Source organism: Trichechus manatus, unplaced genomic scaffold, assembly GCF_000243295.1.
Source record: "Trichechus manatus latirostris isolate Lorelei unplaced genomic scaffold, TriManLat1.0 scaffold00194, whole genome shotgun sequence".
NCBI lineage: Eukaryota > Metazoa > Chordata > Mammalia > Sirenia > Trichechidae > Trichechus > Trichechus manatus.
This window is the reverse complement of record NW_004444130.1, coordinates 823069-840716: the sequence shown is the minus strand read 5'-3', so window position 1 is coordinate 840716 and position 17648 is coordinate 823069. Positions and strand designations below refer to the sequence as shown.

General features: G+C 43.9%; 1 protein-coding gene and 1 pseudogene across 2 annotated transcripts; one reads left to right on the top strand and one right to left on the bottom strand.

Annotated features, from left to right (window-relative positions):
• Positions 1-208: 208 nt before the first annotated feature.
• Positions 209-6627, bottom strand: LOC101349844 (IST1 homolog; annotated as a pseudogene).
• A 3386-nt stretch (positions 6628-10013) lies between these two features.
• Positions 10014-16398, top strand: ATXN1L (ataxin 1 like). Of its 2 annotated transcripts, XM_004387780.3 has the most exons (3): positions 10014-10143; positions 12083-12150; positions 13344-16398. In XM_004387780.3, exon 3 carries the CDS (start codon positions 13461-13463, stop codon positions 15528-15530), a length of 2070 nt encoding a protein of 689 aa, XP_004387837.1. In that variant the 5' UTR covers positions 10014-10143; positions 12083-12150; positions 13344-13460; the 3' UTR covers positions 15531-16398. The 2 variants fall into 2 exon arrangements, with proteins under 2 accessions (XP_004387837.1, XP_023597647.1); XM_023741879.1 differs by lacking the exon at positions 10014-10143 and having other exon boundaries at positions 10352-12150; positions 13341-16398.
• Positions 16399-17648: the final 1250 nt, after the last annotated feature.

The window sequence follows — 17648 nt, the reverse complement described above, 5'->3', positions numbered from 1 at the left end:
GAAACCATGGGGTTGGATGAAATCATCTAGAGAGTAGGGAAGAAAGAGAGGAGGTTCACAGACTGAGCCCTTGGGAACATTTTATGTGGCTTTTACTTCTCTAAAGTCCCTTTCTGTACTGTTAAAATTTTTACAATAGGTAACTTTTCAATACATCATATAGCTTTTTGAAAGATAAAAAAGGAATAAAAGCCAGACAAACTGCAACAATAGAGAACAGAGGACTCCCTGAGACTATCGCCCTGAGACACTCTTTAAAACCAGAACCAAGCCTATCCCTTGGGATCATTTAGCGAGATAGCAGAGTGGCACACAAAATAAAGGATATTACCCATAAGATCGGTGCCCTACTTAAAAACCATCAGTATGAAAAAGGAATAAAGAGTCTCTATCAAGAAACCATCAGGAGCACACCATCAGAAAAGAAAACTATGCTCCTTAACCATCATCCAGCACAGTACATGCTACACCAGCAGTTAGAAGACAGCGCCATAGGAACACCGAGGGTAGAACAGACTCCTCTTTCTGCTCCATTTTAAGCATGCCACGCTAAGCCAAAGTTTGACACCTGAGTACAAGGGTCATCCTCTATAAAGAAGTTATCAGAAATAGACTTATAAATCACTAAAACATACAGTTCCTCACATGAAATTATTTGAGAGGCATTAGGTAGAAAATATTCTTGCCCTAAAACCATCCATAACCACAGTTTGGAAGCTTAATCCACTCTGTGATAATAATGATAATGATAAAAAGCAAAATTTGATGATATTTGCTATGTGCCAGGCATTGCATTAAGTTCCTTATATAAGCTCCCTTAACTATCACAACAAACTTATGAGCTAGAAACTATTATTATCCCCAATTTTACAGTCCAGAGTCTTTGAGAGTGTAAGTCACTTGCCTGAGGTCTTATGGTTAATAAATGGTGAAGCTAGGATCTGAATATGGGTCATCTCACTACTAAACTTAGACTCTTAACAAGGACTAAATAATACTGCCTTGTGACTTTGGGTCTAGTAGCCTTTATTCCAAGAGCTCTTTATTAAAATACAAAATATCCCCAGGACAAAGTTGAGGTTTTAAAAACTAAAAAATGTTTTACACAATTCTGGATTGAAAACGTTAGTTACCTTTATCTCTGCTTTTTGTTCCTTTGCTAACAACTTAAAAGGGTCATCTGATAGCAGAAGTCAAGCTCTGTTAGGAACAGTATGTGGGTGGAGAAAATGTCACCTACTTTACAATTCTCCCAGAACTACTCTGGAAGCCACATCCCTAAGTAGAAGGCATCTTCTAGTGTGCAATAAAAATCTCAGCTGTAAGTTAGTTCTCCCTTATTGAAAGTACTCACCATAATGGTGGATTTATATGGCACATTATAGCTCTTAGCCATCTCTATCAGGTATTGTTCCACTAGGGCTTGGGGTAGAGTGTCCACATTTAATTTACACATTAGCTGCAAAATAGAGAACACAGCAGATTTGGTCACACACATACCTACAAAATAAGCAACAAAAAGAGCTTAGATGGTCTTTTCGCCTCTGAATATTGTTCTTCATCTTCCTAGTCTCTGTTGTTTAAGATGTATACTTAAGCAGTATAATTTAGCAACAACAAGGGGTGGTCCTGCTTGTGAATGTACCACAGGACTACTCATTAGTACCTCTACCACAGGGCAGCCCTATCCTGAGGTCTAGAAACCTCAAGCCAAACAGACTAAGAGGAAGAAAATAAACAAGAAAAAAATATTCTGAATCAAGAATTCTGATTCTGTGACAAGCATTTGAATTATGTTAGGGACAATATTCAACATACTTAAAAACCAGTGCAGAAGGGCACTAAGCAATCAGAATGGACAACCTGAAGAACCAGAATGTCCACTGGCCTGATACAGAAATCTGTGACCAGATTTCTGTGTCTCAGTTGAATGTCGGAATTACATATGTGTGGTCATGATGTAAAGTGTTCTCAAGTTGAAACTTCTAAGTTTAACTTTCTTCATGTCACTAGGCCAGTTACATTTAGGAAAATGTATGCTTCCTTTAAAAAGAAATTAACTCAGTTTTCTTGGCTGTAGCTTTTTGTTAAACCTCTGAGTTCAATTCCCTAGCCTAAGACCTTTATCCAAGTTGCTCTGCCTCCAATAAAAAACTTATTTCTAAATATCTTTCAGTCTGTGCAAAATTCTATGTTTTGAGTTTATGTAGCTTTTCCCAGACTTCTTGGTTTAGAAGAACGCGTGTCTCTGGAAATGGTGCTGCCCAGGAGCGAACAGTTCCAATCTCATTGGTTCGACACAGTTGACCATATTCTTGGCTATACTTTGCACACAGCTGATTAGATACCTGCAGCAAACCATCACCAAGAAAGAAAAAAGGGAAAAATTCATCAAGTTACGGCAATTTTACTTTAGATGAGGAACAATAAAAACAGCAAAAATCATTTCCAATTTATTTCATTGGAATCATATTCTTTTAGCATCAACCCCTCCCAAATGCTTTGCTTCATTTTTAAGTATTTGTTAAATATGAAACTTAAAGCTGTAATTCTAAACATCTTATAAATTATGACACCCTCCCCTAAAAAAAAAAAAACAAAAAAAAAAACTTCAGTTTCAATTTTTTATTTTTTGAGGTAAGGTTTATTTCTTTCTTTCTACCATTGCCATAAAAAAAGGTATTTATTTTTCACTTAAATACCAACAAAAGGAAATACCTTTTGGTTATCCTTCAAGAGAAGAAAAGATTGTCCAAATAATCCTGTAATTCCAAACAAGTAACACTAGTATATTTTTACCTACAATCATGGTGCAGGCAGTTAAAACTGGTCAGACTTCCTATTTTCAACTCAGGCACCTCTGACTGGAGTCAAGGAGCAGCCCAGATTAGTGTAAACACGGATTCAGCCAGACCAGAATCCAGTTCCTTAAGGAAAGCACAAAATTATGAAACTCAGGGCTTTATGTTTCCCTCTTCTCACTACTTCAAAGGTGATCTATAGACAATGTTCACAATACAATGTTAAATAATATTTTTAAAACTGGAATTAGAATGGAAACCTGTATACACTTACATAAACACACACACCTACAGTCACACAGATACGTATAGATATACCTATACAGTAAAACCTGCCAAAGCTGGAAACTGTGTAAGGAGGAAAACTGTCAGAGGAGGAAAACTCAAATATTTTCCATTAAACAAAGTGATAGAAAAGTGGTAAGACTGCATCCTGTCAAAAGTGGAAAACTTTCAAGACATGGAAAAAATAAGGCAGTCCCAACAAGTTCCGGCTCTCACAGACTTCTTGCGATAGAGTGAAAGGGAATATACTAAAATGCTTATCTCCAGATTTGGTATTATGAATGATTTTTGGTCTATATTTTCCAACTAACGGACCATAAATTTATACTATATTCTCATAGTGCAGGAAGGGAAAAAGACAATCATTTGGTTTTAAAAAATGGGTCTTTTGTATATGAAATATCTAGAATAGGCAAGTATATAGAGATCAAAGTTAAAAGTGTTTAACGGGTGGGCAGGAGGAAGGAAGGACTCATTACGGGACACTGAGCTTCTGTTAAGGGTGATGGAAAAATTTGGATACGGAGAGTGCTGATGGTTGAACAACATGATGAACGTAATTAACGTTGCTGAATTGTACATGAAAAAAATGTTGAAATGGAAAATGTTTTGTTAGATATATATTTACCACAATTAAAAAAAATGGCTCCTTTGCCTGCCATGTTCTCTTCGAACAGGGCTAGTTCTCCCTACAAAAATTAGAGACAAAGTTCTTAACACAGGAATGATTTGTCAACCCCTTTCACTTGGTGGCCTGGATCAAGCTAAATCGAGCCAGCAGTAGGTGACAGTACAGTTCCAGGATGTCCATGGCCTCCACAAGGTAGTCTTCGTGGATAATGCGCTCTACTCAGATCTGAGCTTGTTCATCCTTCCCAGCAGCCAGATAGTCGGCAATCTCCTTCCTTGCTTTCTCGGCCTGCTCAGCTGCTGCACAAAGTACCACATATTGAAAAATAAATGAGCAAAAAGGGTTTGGTTGAATAAAACAGTAGGCGACACAATAGGGTGAAATATTTTCTATTATAAAAGCAAATAAAGAGACAAAAATATATACTTAAGATATACTCTATGTGCACAGAAAAAGTTATCAGTGTTTTAAGATAGGTCAGTAGTTCCCAAATCAGCAACATCAACACCAGCTGGGAAGTTGTTAGAAATGCAAATTATGGAGCCTTTTCCTGGACACATTGAATCAGAAACTCTCGGGGTGCAGTCCAACAATCTGTGTTTTAATAAGCCCTCCCAGGGATTGTGATATTAAAGTTTGAGAACCACTGCTCTAGGAGGTAGTTTGGTGGGTGATCTTTATTTTCCCTTTTCAGCTTACCTTAATACCCTAAAATGTTCCATAGTGAACATTTATTGCTTTTGTAACAAAAAGATAAGTTATTTTAAAAATAAAGATGCATGTAATGCTTCACATTTTAAAAAATGTTCTTATACGTACAATTCCATTTGATCCTTTTAGCACCTATGTAAGGTTTGTATCCTCACTTGCATTTTATAGCAGAGAAAATTGAGGCTCTGAGAGGACAGATGGCTTGCACAGTTACATGGTTAACAGTAAGTGGCTGAATTGGAACTAAAGGCCAAATCTTTAGACTATAAATTCCTATGCTTTTTCACCACACCACGCCATAGAATGAACAAGTAGAGTCATGTAGAAGTAACAAATGTTGACTATCCTAGGCAAATCCATTGGGGCAAGTGAAGTCTTAATTGTCTTGTGTTATCAACAGATAACTGAGCCTGGGGAAATAGACTTTTCAACAAGTCAGGTAAACTCCCGAGCCTCCAAATTATATACCCTGCCTGAATGCCATACCCAAAAGTTGATGCTCACAATCTAATCATGAATAGAGTCACTTTGTCACTGCAAAAAATCTTGACATAAAATTGCATTTGAATCTGAGATAAACAGATTTAAACGCTTGGAAGGGAACTTAGCCAAGTCCAAAGTAGGAAAATGTTCTTTGCTGTAGATGTCTCAGTGAAAAGAAATTACAGTTGTACTAGACTTGCTTCAGATAAATGCTGAACTTCTGTTACATCAGTACTAACATCATCAAACACTTTTTGTGTGCCCATGGCATAGTCCATGTTACAAATACAACTTTGGAGTGATAGAAAATCAAGATTATCACCCCCTTTTCACAAATAAAGAAATTCAGGTAAGACATGACTAGCTTGGCTTATTGATCTCAAATCACTCAGGCATGCCATGCTTAAATTTCTTCATTTGTAGAAAGAGGATAGTAATTTCTATCTTGTGTCACTGGATTGTCAGGATCAAATAAAAGAACATAGGAGTATGAAGTTTGAAAATTACAAGTGTTGTATACGCCATCAATGTCATCCTCACTGTTCATGGTAACAATAATGGGTACCACTGGACGTGGCTAAATTTCATTTGTTTGGGGTACTGTCCTTAGACCCATATTTTGTAAATAATGCCCAAACACCCTCTGCAAGACTTCGCTGCCCAAAAGCAAAAGAATGCCCCAAAATCAATTTGGAAGTTTGAGTAACAACTGTCACCCTTCCAATAGATTGTGGTAATTCAATAAGGGCTACTCATTGAGCACTCAAAGAACTGCTTTTACATGCAATGATTATTTTACCTTATTTTCCTCATAATCAGAGATCATCAATTTTTCAGTTTATTGAGAGATGAATGGCTCATATGACCATTGGACTGAGGAAAGAGCAAAAGGCAACAGAAAATATAAGGTGGGCTTAAAGAAAGAAGGTAACATTTGTCAGCTGCTACCCCCCATTCATGGGTGCAATGCTATTTGAGCTGTGCCACCTGATAGATGGAAAAGCATTTTTTACGTTTGAAAAAAGGTAAGGAAGTCTTCCAGAAAAATTTGCCAAGGAGCCCAAATTTAATAGCTACTGTAAATTGGCAAAGGCTGACTAGATAATGTCCTCGGCCTTGATGGAGGTAAGTCCAGTAATCTGGATATTATTTTACATTTTAAACCTGTTGAAACTTCTTTTTAAACTTTTCATTTTGAGATAATTGTAGATTTACGTGCAGTGGTAAAAAAAGAATACAGAGATTCCGTTTACCCTTTACCCAGTTTTCACCAATGGTAACATTTTACAAAACTGTAGAACAATATCAGAACCAGGATATTGACACTGATACAGTCAAGATATAGAACAGAGTTTGGAAATAAAAATGACTTGATTACCATAATAATCATTGCCACATTTCTATGAGTCAGAAATAGGACTCTAAATTCCCAAATTGCTAAGTAAGTTCTTAGGAGATATATGGCCTCAGGGATTGCATTGCTAAGTGATCGGAGAGGCAGTTTGCTGTGCTGCCTGCAGTATTTACTCACTTTTTTTTTTTTCCAGGAGTTTTAGGCGACTGGCAACCAGCTGCAAGTTTACCCAAAGGCGATCAGCTTTGAAGCCAGTGCTGAACATGATTTCACCACAAGCCAACTCTGAGAATTACTACTATAGATAAACAGCAACTCGCAAATCACCTTGCCGAGCAAGTTTCCCAGAGAGAGTTATCAGTGTCCCAGGGTAGGAGGTTCCAATCTTTCCACACCCACTTTATTCACTCAAGAAACCCCAAGTAAGGAATTCCTGGCTGCTCAACAGTGGCCTGAATGCACCTGCTTCTCTGTGGACCAATTCTCCAGATGTGACTCTTGCCGATCAAATAAGGGCTAGACTTCAGTCAGCTATTTCAATCGTCAGTGGTTTTACTGCAACTTTTGATAACTCTACAGGAAGTTTCTGACAAAAATGAAAGTCTTTGGCAAGTGTCTGAGGAAGTAGACAAGGGAGGGACATCCCCTTCCCCAAAGGATGTATTAGCCACTTATGGGGAAATTACAAGACTCCTAAATAAAATTAATGAGTTTAAAAGGGAAAGCCCCATTGGAACCTGGAGAGGCTGCATAACATCAAAGGTGGGAACGAGGACACAGCATTGTCCAGGGAAGTAAATAAAATAGAAGCTTGAAAATTGCGTATTTTTGCATTTGGACATTTTAGAAATGCTTTTGAAAAATAAGCCAATATCAGGCACCAACATGTCTCCAGGCAAAGCTAAATTCATGAGGTATTTCCATAATTTCAACGTGTGTTTGGGATTCGTTGTTTCTGTCACTGGTATCCAAAAGTAAGACACTTTTACATGCTGAAGCATACAAGCAGGAACACGTGTCAGTATGAAAAAAGCCACCTACCCCTCTTATGACACACATAGGTTCCTAAGTTATCGGCGCTTCTCTCCAGTTTTATCCTTTTAACCTCAAAAGGAGTTGAGATAGTTGTCTGAGCTTCTACAGTCTATATGTCAGGTCTAGCAAATCAGACCAATGTGGAACTGGGTGATGTGAGAGAGCTGGTTTGAAACTACTGCCCGCTTAAGGAGAATAACCAGCACAGCAGAGTTTGTATTTTGTTTCATTCTTCCGACAGACTAGCTCCAGCTCTCCCATCAAAAAAATTCAATCTACACCAAACAAAGGATTTCATAACAAATCTAGGGAAAAGGACAAGGTAGACAAACCAGATTAAAGCTTAATTTTTCAGCCCCAAATATCTTTAAAAATCTCTTTTCACTTTATCAGTTCTTAAAACTCAGTGGAAGGAAGAAAAAAAAACTCAGTGAAAGAAAATGAAAGGCTTTCAGATGAGAAAGATTGAAAATATATAGCTAACAAACTGGGAAAAATAGAGAAGGATAGAAATGGGGAAAAGAGAGCAAAAGAATTAGGAAGGAAAGACTCCTAGCTTGGGATATCTTTGTGAGGTTTCATTCAACAACCATTTATTGAGCCAGTTACAGTATACAAAACCGTAGGCTTACTTAATACAAGTAATTTAAATATTCAGAGAATATTCCAGATTATTGAAAAAATAATTTTTTTTAGTTTCATAAATCTAAAAACTATATTGTTAACTTATTCCTAACAGTCCTGTCATACTACAGAGGTTCCTACTGTCAAGATGTAGAACCAAAAAAATGAGGATTGCTCGGAGGAGTTAAAAATTCTGGTATAAGATAGTGAAGATATGACCCAACCTTCTGGAACTGCAGCACCAAACCAGGAAATCACCTATGTTTCACCAATCAGAACATTCTGGTTTTTAAACAGACACGCCTTTTCACTGCGTCATTATGCTAATACTGGTAGCTAAAAAACTTTTTTTTCCTGTCATCTTCCTGTGTCTGCTCTTTAAAACTTTGTCCAAAAATCAGCTCTCTGAGTACTGTCTTAATCTGGGAGAAAGTGGCTATCCTTGAGTACACCTGGGTGGTCCAAGAGTCTACCTTGGCAGTTTTATTGCCAGTTTAGTGAGCTTAGCAATGAACTAGAAACCAGAATGCCAGTTAGTGCTACAACGGATTCGATGAATGACCACAGGATTTCCTTCTTGGCTAAACTGAGAGAGAAGGACACTGTAGTGAAGAATAATATTAATATTCACAAAACAAAACCCGCTGCTGATTTAGATGGCTACAGAACAGTAACTTCACTATGTTTTACCCACTTGCGTGAGGTGTGTGAGTATGTGTGGGGGGTGGTGTTCAGTAATTTTGAAGATCCTGTGTGCCCATTCTAGGTGAGAAAATATCAAAATTGAGGTCTAAGGATTCCCTAGAAGGAATCTTAGAGATCATATGCTTTATTTGTATTTTAACTTATTTTTTATTTTTCTGAGGTAATATATCCTTGTAAAAAAAGAATCAATAATAACATATGCTGATCTTGTAACCACCATCCAATCTCACTTCCAACCCAGAGGTAACCAATGTTAACTGGTTGTCAAGTATCCTTCTACTCCTTTCCTGTACAGGTACATAAATATATGCCAAGTATAATGTTATGTACTTTTTAACATTAAATACCACAGGGTACATATTTGCCTATTTTTTCACTTACCGAATGTTTGGGGAGCTCTTCTATCTACATTTTACACCAACCCCTTTATCTAGTTCAAACTTCTCATTTTGCAGAAGTGGAAAAGCAAACCTAAAGCGGAGAAATGGCTTTTCCCAGATCAGACAGCAACAAAGTAGGGATCCCAGCCCAGTCAGTACTTTTTAAACAAAGAAAAATCAATTGTTACTTACTAAATAGTTTGCAGAAACTGAAAGGAAAAATTCCACTCAAAATCCAGTCTCGCCAATATTCAAATTTATTTTTTCTCAGCTTAGTTTTTGTTCACATGCATAAATACTTTCTTTTTACAAAGTTAAACCAAAGCACAACTTCAATTGGTGTTTTTTCTTTCTCTCACTTAAATTAATTGGATTTTCATGTTACTATGAAGTCACACCACTTAATCTGTAATGAATAGTGACCTAACATTTCATGAAGTAGTCCAGTCCTCTTCGCACTAAATCAAACTGCTTCCTTCTGTCCTAAACCCCTTCTACTCATTCCCCACTAATTTTCAGGTCTCCTATTATGAGCTCCACCTGTCCACTCTCCTGTCTCCCCCCTTAGGTCCAATTCTTAACTTTTAAAAGAGTTACCATCTCCACCCTGGGTCTCCAGTGGGGGTCCCCTACTCTCCAGGGCCTGGGTCGCCTCGGTGTTGACCGAAGTTCCCAAAAGAAGGCTACAAAAGTCAAATCCGGGAAGTCTAGGAAACAGGGGTCGCTGGTAGCCTCGCCTCAGGGCTGTTTGAGGATACCCTGAATTTAAGGGAGGGGAGACTGCGAGGTCACTGGGGAGTCAGGGTAAGGGTGGGGTGCCAGGTACCCTATTCACGTGACGCGGTGCCAGCCGGAGGGAGTTTGTTTTCCCACCAGAGGGGGCGCTGTGGGAGAGGGGCAGCTGGCCAACCTCCACCCCTTCAGCGGAGTCCCAGGCGCCGCTCCCCGGCCCGGACCAGGACGGAATCTTTTCGCGCTAGGGGCAGGACGCGCTGACGCCATCTCCCGGCGCCCGGCGAAGTGGGGGGAGGCGCTGGGTGTGGGGCGGCTCCCGGGCCGGGGATGGCGGCGGCCGCGGCTGCGGCGGCTCCGGGACGCGAGAGAGGAGCCCGGGGAGCGCCGTGAGATGGGCCGGTGAGTGTCGTCGGGAATGGGGGCAGTCAGGCCGGCCCCGCTAAGTCCGGGCCTGATCTCGGAGCCCCGGAGGAAGTGGCCCCCCGGAGCCCGTTGCCCCACCGGGCCGGGGCCCGAGAACCGCGAACAGAGGGAACGAAGGAGGCCGCGCCTAGACCCCCGCTCGTTTTTCTCCAGCCTGGCCTGGAAGGTGGCCTCAGGCCCTGGCGCCCCAGCGGCTGCGTCCCTGCGGGCCAGGTGTCCGAGTCCGCGGGGCGGGAAGGGGCCCCCAAACAAGGAAGCGTCGCCTGCGGGGCCTCGCCCCTGCTCTTCTCTGCTTGAAGGGTCAACCCCCACTCTCTAAACTCAGAATTCCTAATTTTAGGTTCTACCCTTGTTAGAGTTGAGATGGCAGGTTCACAGGGAGCCATAACCGTAGTCTCTTCCAAGCCTGCCCCTGTCTTTTGGGTGTACCCCTCGCCCTCCATGAATTCGGATCTCCAGCTGGGTTCAGTCTATTGATTCCTACCCCAGCATGATGGGGAGCTTCGTTCCGGGCTCTGTTGGCAGCTGCCCAGAACGGTCTCCAGCCCAGTTAGCTTAGTTTGGGTCACAAGCTGCGTCTTCTGCAGGAGAAATCCTGATTGAGCCGTTCCAGAAGCCGAGGTTTTATCTTCCGAAGTGTATTTTGCGTTGTGGGAACCCGGCGCACAAGCTTGCCTCTTTGTTGTTATTCCCGCAGACCTTTTACCTCTTTCAGTCATTTTATTAGCCTGTGTTTGCTAACCCCTCAGGGGCCTGGAGACAGGTTTTCTTTAATATTTTGGTTGCAAGGGAGGAGGATCATTCTGGAATTGAAGATGTGAATCTAATTTCTGTTAGGAGTGGGGGAGAAAGCTGACTGCTTTTCAGTTACTGGAACTGCTGGAAGAGAAAGGGATGCATAACTTGTTCCCACTGTGTAAGTTGTGTTTCTGAAACTAGGAATTTGTCTTTCCCCTTGTTTTCCTATCTCTTCACCTTTTGAGTTCTTCCTCATCTTGCCTGCCTTAAGAGAGAAATGTTCACAGAAGGTTCCAGGCCTGTATAACATGCCTTCAGTTTGGATTGAGACTTGCCGGTCTAGTCCTGTCTAGGACTTGGACCGGGCAGTTGAGAGTTTCTCAGAGTACTCATCAGTACTGCTTTCCCTGTCTTCAGATGTTAAGGCTCCTGTTCTGTGCTTGACATCTCTGGCGTGTGTAGATGGAGATGTTGATAGGTTAGTGGGTGTTTTTTTTTTTGGACCATTGTTAGCTACTTGAAGACCAGGGTGATATTTTCATTTTCTGTCACACCTGATTCAGCAGTTGGTACAAAGTTGTCACTCAGAAAATTTTACACACACACATACACATATACTGGAGGCAATTTTTTTACCCTGAAATTCTGTTAATAAGGCTTCCCTTTGAGTGACTCCCCCTTGACCTCTTTTTCTGCCCCAGAAACATAAAATAATTCTTTTTCCTCCTAGTGCTGTTCTTCTCGTTTACGACCTCCGCGTCTGTGTTTTCATGGCGCTGAAGTAAGGGCAAAGTCCATGAAGTTGATTTTTTTCTTGCTTCTAATGTTGAGTCTCTTCCATTTATTTGTAGATTTAACTGAAATTGGGATTGGAGGTAAATTTCACCTTGGGGAATTGGCATGGGAAGAGAATGAAGAGTATGTTGTTAAGGAAAAAGTGAAGTTTGACACATGGAAATTTTTTTCCAGGAATGTCTTCTTACAAATTAGCACTTAAGAAATGGCTTTTTTTCTATTTAACTGCCTGGGAACTCTGGATGCTGTTACCTCTGGAGAAGAAGTCCAGGCAAGGACTTGTTGCAGACTTTAATGTCTTTGGAATTTACCTTTCATGATGACCTTGGGGAGGGTCAGAGGTCAGGCTCCTGCTTATTTTATCCGTATTTCTGTCGTCTAGGCTCTCAAACCAGCCGGGAGGAGACTGCTTCTTACTACAGCTGCTCAGAAGCACCACTGGAAGCTCAGGTAATGCAGGCGCTTTGGATTCCTTGGTGCGCAGAAACACCTGAGATGCAACAGTGGAAAAACCAAACAGCTTAATAATTATAGAACTCTCTCTTCAGATTCAGAAAGCTGAAGTCTGATTGGAAGAGATAGGTGACTAAGTTCATGTGCATTAAAGTGTTCAGACAAAAAAGATGTTGTCTGGCAATGGACAAAAGCATTTTTGAAAGGTGACTGTAAGGTGTGGGGGGAGAGAACTTTTTTTATGAATCATACAGATCTAAGATAGGAATAAATGGGCATGTTTGCAGGAATGGAACCAGAATTTTAGGAAGTGGTGTGTAGAGCAGACCTGTAATGGAAAAGGAACCACTGGCAAAAGAAAACAGAAAGGAAAAAAGAAGGCACGTTGAAAGTGGTCAATTTTGAAGAAAAGATGATCTTGCCAGCCTCAGGAATAAGAGGTTTATATGACATCAGAAGGATTCTGTTGCTCTTTGAGGAGGAGGAGAAACACATAAGTTGTAGAGCAAGCTGGTACAGGCACTCTCCCTGTCAGGGCCCAAGTCTGAATGTGATATTTTATAACGTTTTTGGGGACCAAAGTTTTTTTTAAAAAAGACACAAGCAGACCCCAGGACTTACTGATACTTAGGGTAGTCCTTGAGGTAGTAGTGATGAGAGGCAAAGGAGGAAAAGAGGTTAGGCTTGGGGTGGGGGGAGGTGGAGTTAGGTGAGATCATAATCCATATTAGGCTGGGGAAAGGAAGCAAGGATGAGGTCATACGTTCAGGGAAAGAAGATGGCACATTAGTCTTTGGTAGCAAAAAGAAGAGAAGCTTCAGGAAAAAGAGCTAGCAGCAAAGACCATGTGTTCAAATCACCCTTAAGGGAGAGGCTGAGAAGAGTCATGGTCTTCCTCAGAGGCATGACTAATCACGAAGCTGTTGGTCTCTCTGTGGTTGTGGAGCCCACAGGTTATTTATGCATCATCAAATGCTTGTCCTTGTATCCGTTGGTGCTTTGTGGTTTCTCTGATTGTTTCTTTCATGTCCTAGGCTGGATGAGTGGGGGAGCGTCCTTTTCTGTCCCTTTCTCATAGCTCCTTTTTTCAGCTGTCCTCTTTGTTGCATCTTCCTCTGTGGGCATAATTCCTGCTATTATGATTCACCCCTAGGTTACTTTTTTTTTGCCTCTGATTTGTTCCCTAGCAGATGTGGGCACCCCAGCCAGCAACAGAAAGGGGTGCAGGGAAGCCACAGAGAAGCCCCTTCTGATGCCTCAAGGAGCAAGCCGACCCCTTCCAGGCTCTAGGAACACCACAAAGCAATATGAAACCTGTTCATGAGAGGAGTCAGGAATGCCTTCCACCAAAGAAACGAGACCTCCCCGTGACCAGCGAGGATATGGGGAGAACTACCAGCTGCTCAACTAACCACATACCCTCCAGTGATGCCTCTGAATGGTCCCGAGGGGTTGTGGTGGCCGGGCAGAGCCAGGCAGCAGCCAGAGTTGGCTTGGGGGGTGATGGAGCTGAGGCCATCACTGGTCTGACAGTAGACCAGTATGGCATGCTGTATAAGGTAGCTATGCCACCTGCCACCTTCTCACCAACTGGCCTCCCATCTGTGGTGAATATGAGCCCCTTGCCCCCCACATTTAATGTAGCGTCTTCACTGATTCAGCATCCAGGAATCCACTATCCCCCAATCCACTATGCTCAGCTCCCATCCACTTCTCTGCAGTTTATCGGGTCTCCATATAGCCTTCCCTATGCCATGCCACCTAATTTCCTACCGAGTCCCCTCCTTTCTCCTTCTGCCAACCTTGCCACCACTCACCTTCCTCACTTTGTGCCATATGCCTCACTCCTGGCAGAAGGAGCCACCCCTCCCCCACAGGCTTCATCCCCAGCCCACTCGTTCAACAAAGCCCCCTCTGCTGCCTCCCCACCTGGGCAGTTGCCACATCACTCGAGTACTCAGCCACTGGACCTCGCTACAGGCCGGATGCCCATTTATTACCAGATGTCCAGGCTGCCTGCTGGGTATACCTTGCATGAAACCCCTCCAGCAGGTGCTAGCCCAGTTCTGACCCCTCAGGAGGGCCAGTCTGCTCTGGAAGCAGCCGCTGCCAATGGAGGACAGAGACAGCGAGAGCAAAATTTAGCAAGACGGGAAAGTGAAGCCCTTGACTCCACCAACAGCAAGGGTGAAGGCCAGGGACTGGTGCCTGTGGTGGAATGTGTGGTGGATGGACAGTTGTTTTCAGGTTCTCAGACTCCACGGGTAGAGGTGATGGTGCCGGCACACCGGGGGACTCCGGATACTGACCTCGAGGTCCAGCGGGTGGTTGGCGCTTTAGCTTCTCAGGACTATCGTGCGGTGGCAGCTCAGAGGAAGGATGAACCCAGCCCCCTCAACCTGTCCCATCATACCCCTGACCATCAGGGTGAGGGGCGAGGGTCAGCCAAGAACCCAGCAGAGATGGTAGAGAAAAATCAGGCCCGAGGCTTCTACGTTCAATCCCATCAGGAGCTGGTGAAACATAGACCTTTACCCAAAGCAATGGTTGTAGCCAATGGCAACCTGGTGTCCACTGGAACTGACCCAGGCCTGCTGCCTATGGCCTCGGAGATCCTGGTGGCATCAAGTGTGGACATGCAGGCGAGAGCCACCTTCCCAGACAAGGAGCCAACGCCACCCCCCATTACCTCCTCCCACTTGCCTTCCCACTTCATGAAAGGCGCCATCATCCAGCTGGCCACGGGGGAGCTAAAGCGGGTGGAGGACCTCCAGACCCAGGATTTTGTGCGCAGTGCCGAAGTGAGTGGGGGGCTGAAGATTGACTCTAGCACAGTTGTGGACATTCAGGAGAGCCAGTGGCCTGGATTTGTCATGCTGCATTTCGTGGTTGGGGAGCAGCAGAGCAAAGTGAGCATCGAGGTGCCCCCCGAACACCCCTTCTTTGTGTATGGCCAGGGTTGGTCCTCCTGCAGCCCTGGGCGGACTGCACAGCTCTTCTCTCTGCCCTGCCATCGGCTACAGGTGGGAGATGTCTGCATCTCTATCAGTTTACAGAGCTTGAACAGTAACTCAGTTTCTCAGGCCAGCTGTGCTCCCCCAGGCCAGCTGGGTCCCCCCCGAGAAAGGCCTGAGAGGACAGTGTTGGGACCCAGAGAGCTATGTGACAGTGAGGGGAAGAGCCAGCCGTCAGGAGAGGGTTCCTGTATGGTAGAGCCCACCCAGCCTGAGCCTGGTGCTCAGGCGTGCTGGCCAGCCCCAAGCTTCCAAAGATACAGCATGCAAGGGGAGGAGGCACGGGCCACCCTGCTTCGTCCCTCTTTCATTCCACAGGAGGTGAAGCTGTCCATTGAAGGGCGTTCCAATGCAGGAAAGTGAACCTGTTTCCCAGACCAGGACTGGGGCTTTTCCCCAGAGCTGAGCCTCACCGTGAGCAGGCAGAGGATTTGCACACTCCGAGCAGGGAATGGCTCTCTTGGCAGTGAGATTTGGGGGTAGAGGAGGAGTGAAGGCAGCCTCCCAAGGCAGGGCCTGCTGCTCATTACCCCATGGCATCCTTTCAGGACAGCCCCAGAGGGTACCGTGATGGGGAGCAGCAGGCCTGGACCAAGGAAAGAAGGGGGTGTGCAGGATAAGAAACATTCCAAATATCAGGGCCTCCTCCTTTTCCTCCCCATCCCTAGCTCCTGCAAGGGGAAAATCCAGGCTTTGGGAGCAGGTGGCAGAGGGAGGGAGCGAAGAAAGAGCCAAAAATGATCCACAGCTTACAGTAGCAGTTAAACTGTCCGAAGTTTTTTTCCTTTCTTTTTTGTGGTGGGAGGGCGGGAGGCCCCACAGTTGGAAGTAGGGGGGTTCCCACCCAGAACCCTTCTTTTGAGAGATGTGCACTTTAAAGAGTAATTTTGTTACAGATGTCTATGGCTGGGTTTGTGGGCAAGGAGCACTCTTCTCTTCAGGACTCTGCTTGATCCTCTGCTTCAGCCCCTCCCCATCTCTCACCATTCCTCCCACAAGGCATCTAGCAACTTGGGGGTCAGGGGAGAGATAAGCCCCTGCAGGGTTTAGAATGAAGTCTTGCCTTGTTGCGGACCCCATCGGGGAGCTTTGGGAGAAAGACCTGATGGTTAGGCTGACCGGTTCTAGGCAGGGCCTCTGGGAAGGTAGCTGACCTAACAAAGGTCCTACTCGGCATGCCTGACTTGCTTCAAAATTTCACTGACTCTAGTTGATAATGGTGACTTTTGAAAGAACCAGTGGACCCTTTTCCCCAGACACCTATACCCCTCCTTTGTCTTTCTTTGTTGTGCCTAAGTGCCTGCGCTGCCCCCACCCTTCTGCTGCCCTAACCTCCCTGCATGGTGTCTTGACCTGGGCCTAATTCGTAGCTGCACTGCCCTTCCCCTTCTGCAAAGTTGGCTTGTTCACTCTGACCAAGATCTCTAGTTTTTGATGTGTAGGGGTCTATCTGGTTTCCCCTTCTCTATTTTTAAACACTTGGAAAGAATCATGTCCCCTCCTTTTCTGCTCCTGAGCAGCTTGGAGAAATACGGGAACCATGCTCTGGGTCAGGCTGGTATTCTTACACAGCCCCTCGCATCTTACTCCCCTGCCTCTCCCAGCAATCAGGCTTCTCCGGGCCATTCCCTCCCATAGCCAGCTCTAAGGTTCTTGGATAGCCTTGATAACATAACATTTCAATGCCTGAAGTTCCTTAGACTTCATTTTGTGGTAGAATATCCCTCTGTGAATAGTATTTTCAATCTTAGTTGTATCTGTCCCCCTGTCTTAAGCTCATGTTTTCTTTACAACTTTTAGCATCAGCTCAGACTGTGGGATTCCACTGGGTATTGGGAATTAGGCCCCCTACCAACTTTCAGGTGGGTGAGTGGTTTTTTTTGTTTTTTTGTGGGTCTTTAGAGACTCTTGAAGGCAACTCAGGGTATTGTCCACCCAGCTCTTTGGTTAGGCTTCTCCCAGGGTATGGATCCTGGTATTTCCTTTATAGATGTATTTGGACTGGCTGAGGCCTGACCTGTAATCAGGAGTCCGAAACCTCTGAGGTCTGATTTCTGCTCTGTCAATGACTTTAGGCAAGTTTTATGACCTCTCACTCTTTCACTTCCTCCCCAGCTGCCAAATGGGGATGAATAATCTTACCTACCTCCTGGGGGGAGGGGGAGTTCTGAGAATGGAGTCATTCTTAGTGTTCAGGTGCTAAAGGTTGTTCTCCTGGGGGAACAGAGTGATTGAAACGGGCTTGTTTGCTACAAGCCCTACACTCCAATGTTTCATTCTTTGAGAGTGGTTATCTGGTCAGTCAGCTTTTGGAAGCCCATCCAAAGGAAGCTGCTGACCTGACCGTGAGTTCTTAAGGCTCTGGTTCAATCAGAACCAAACACCAACCTTGTCTGGTAAACACTCAACCTTGTACTGCATTTGGGATCATGTCCTTTCCCTTCTCTTTCCCCATTCTCTGACTGCTGCTTTCTCTGGTTT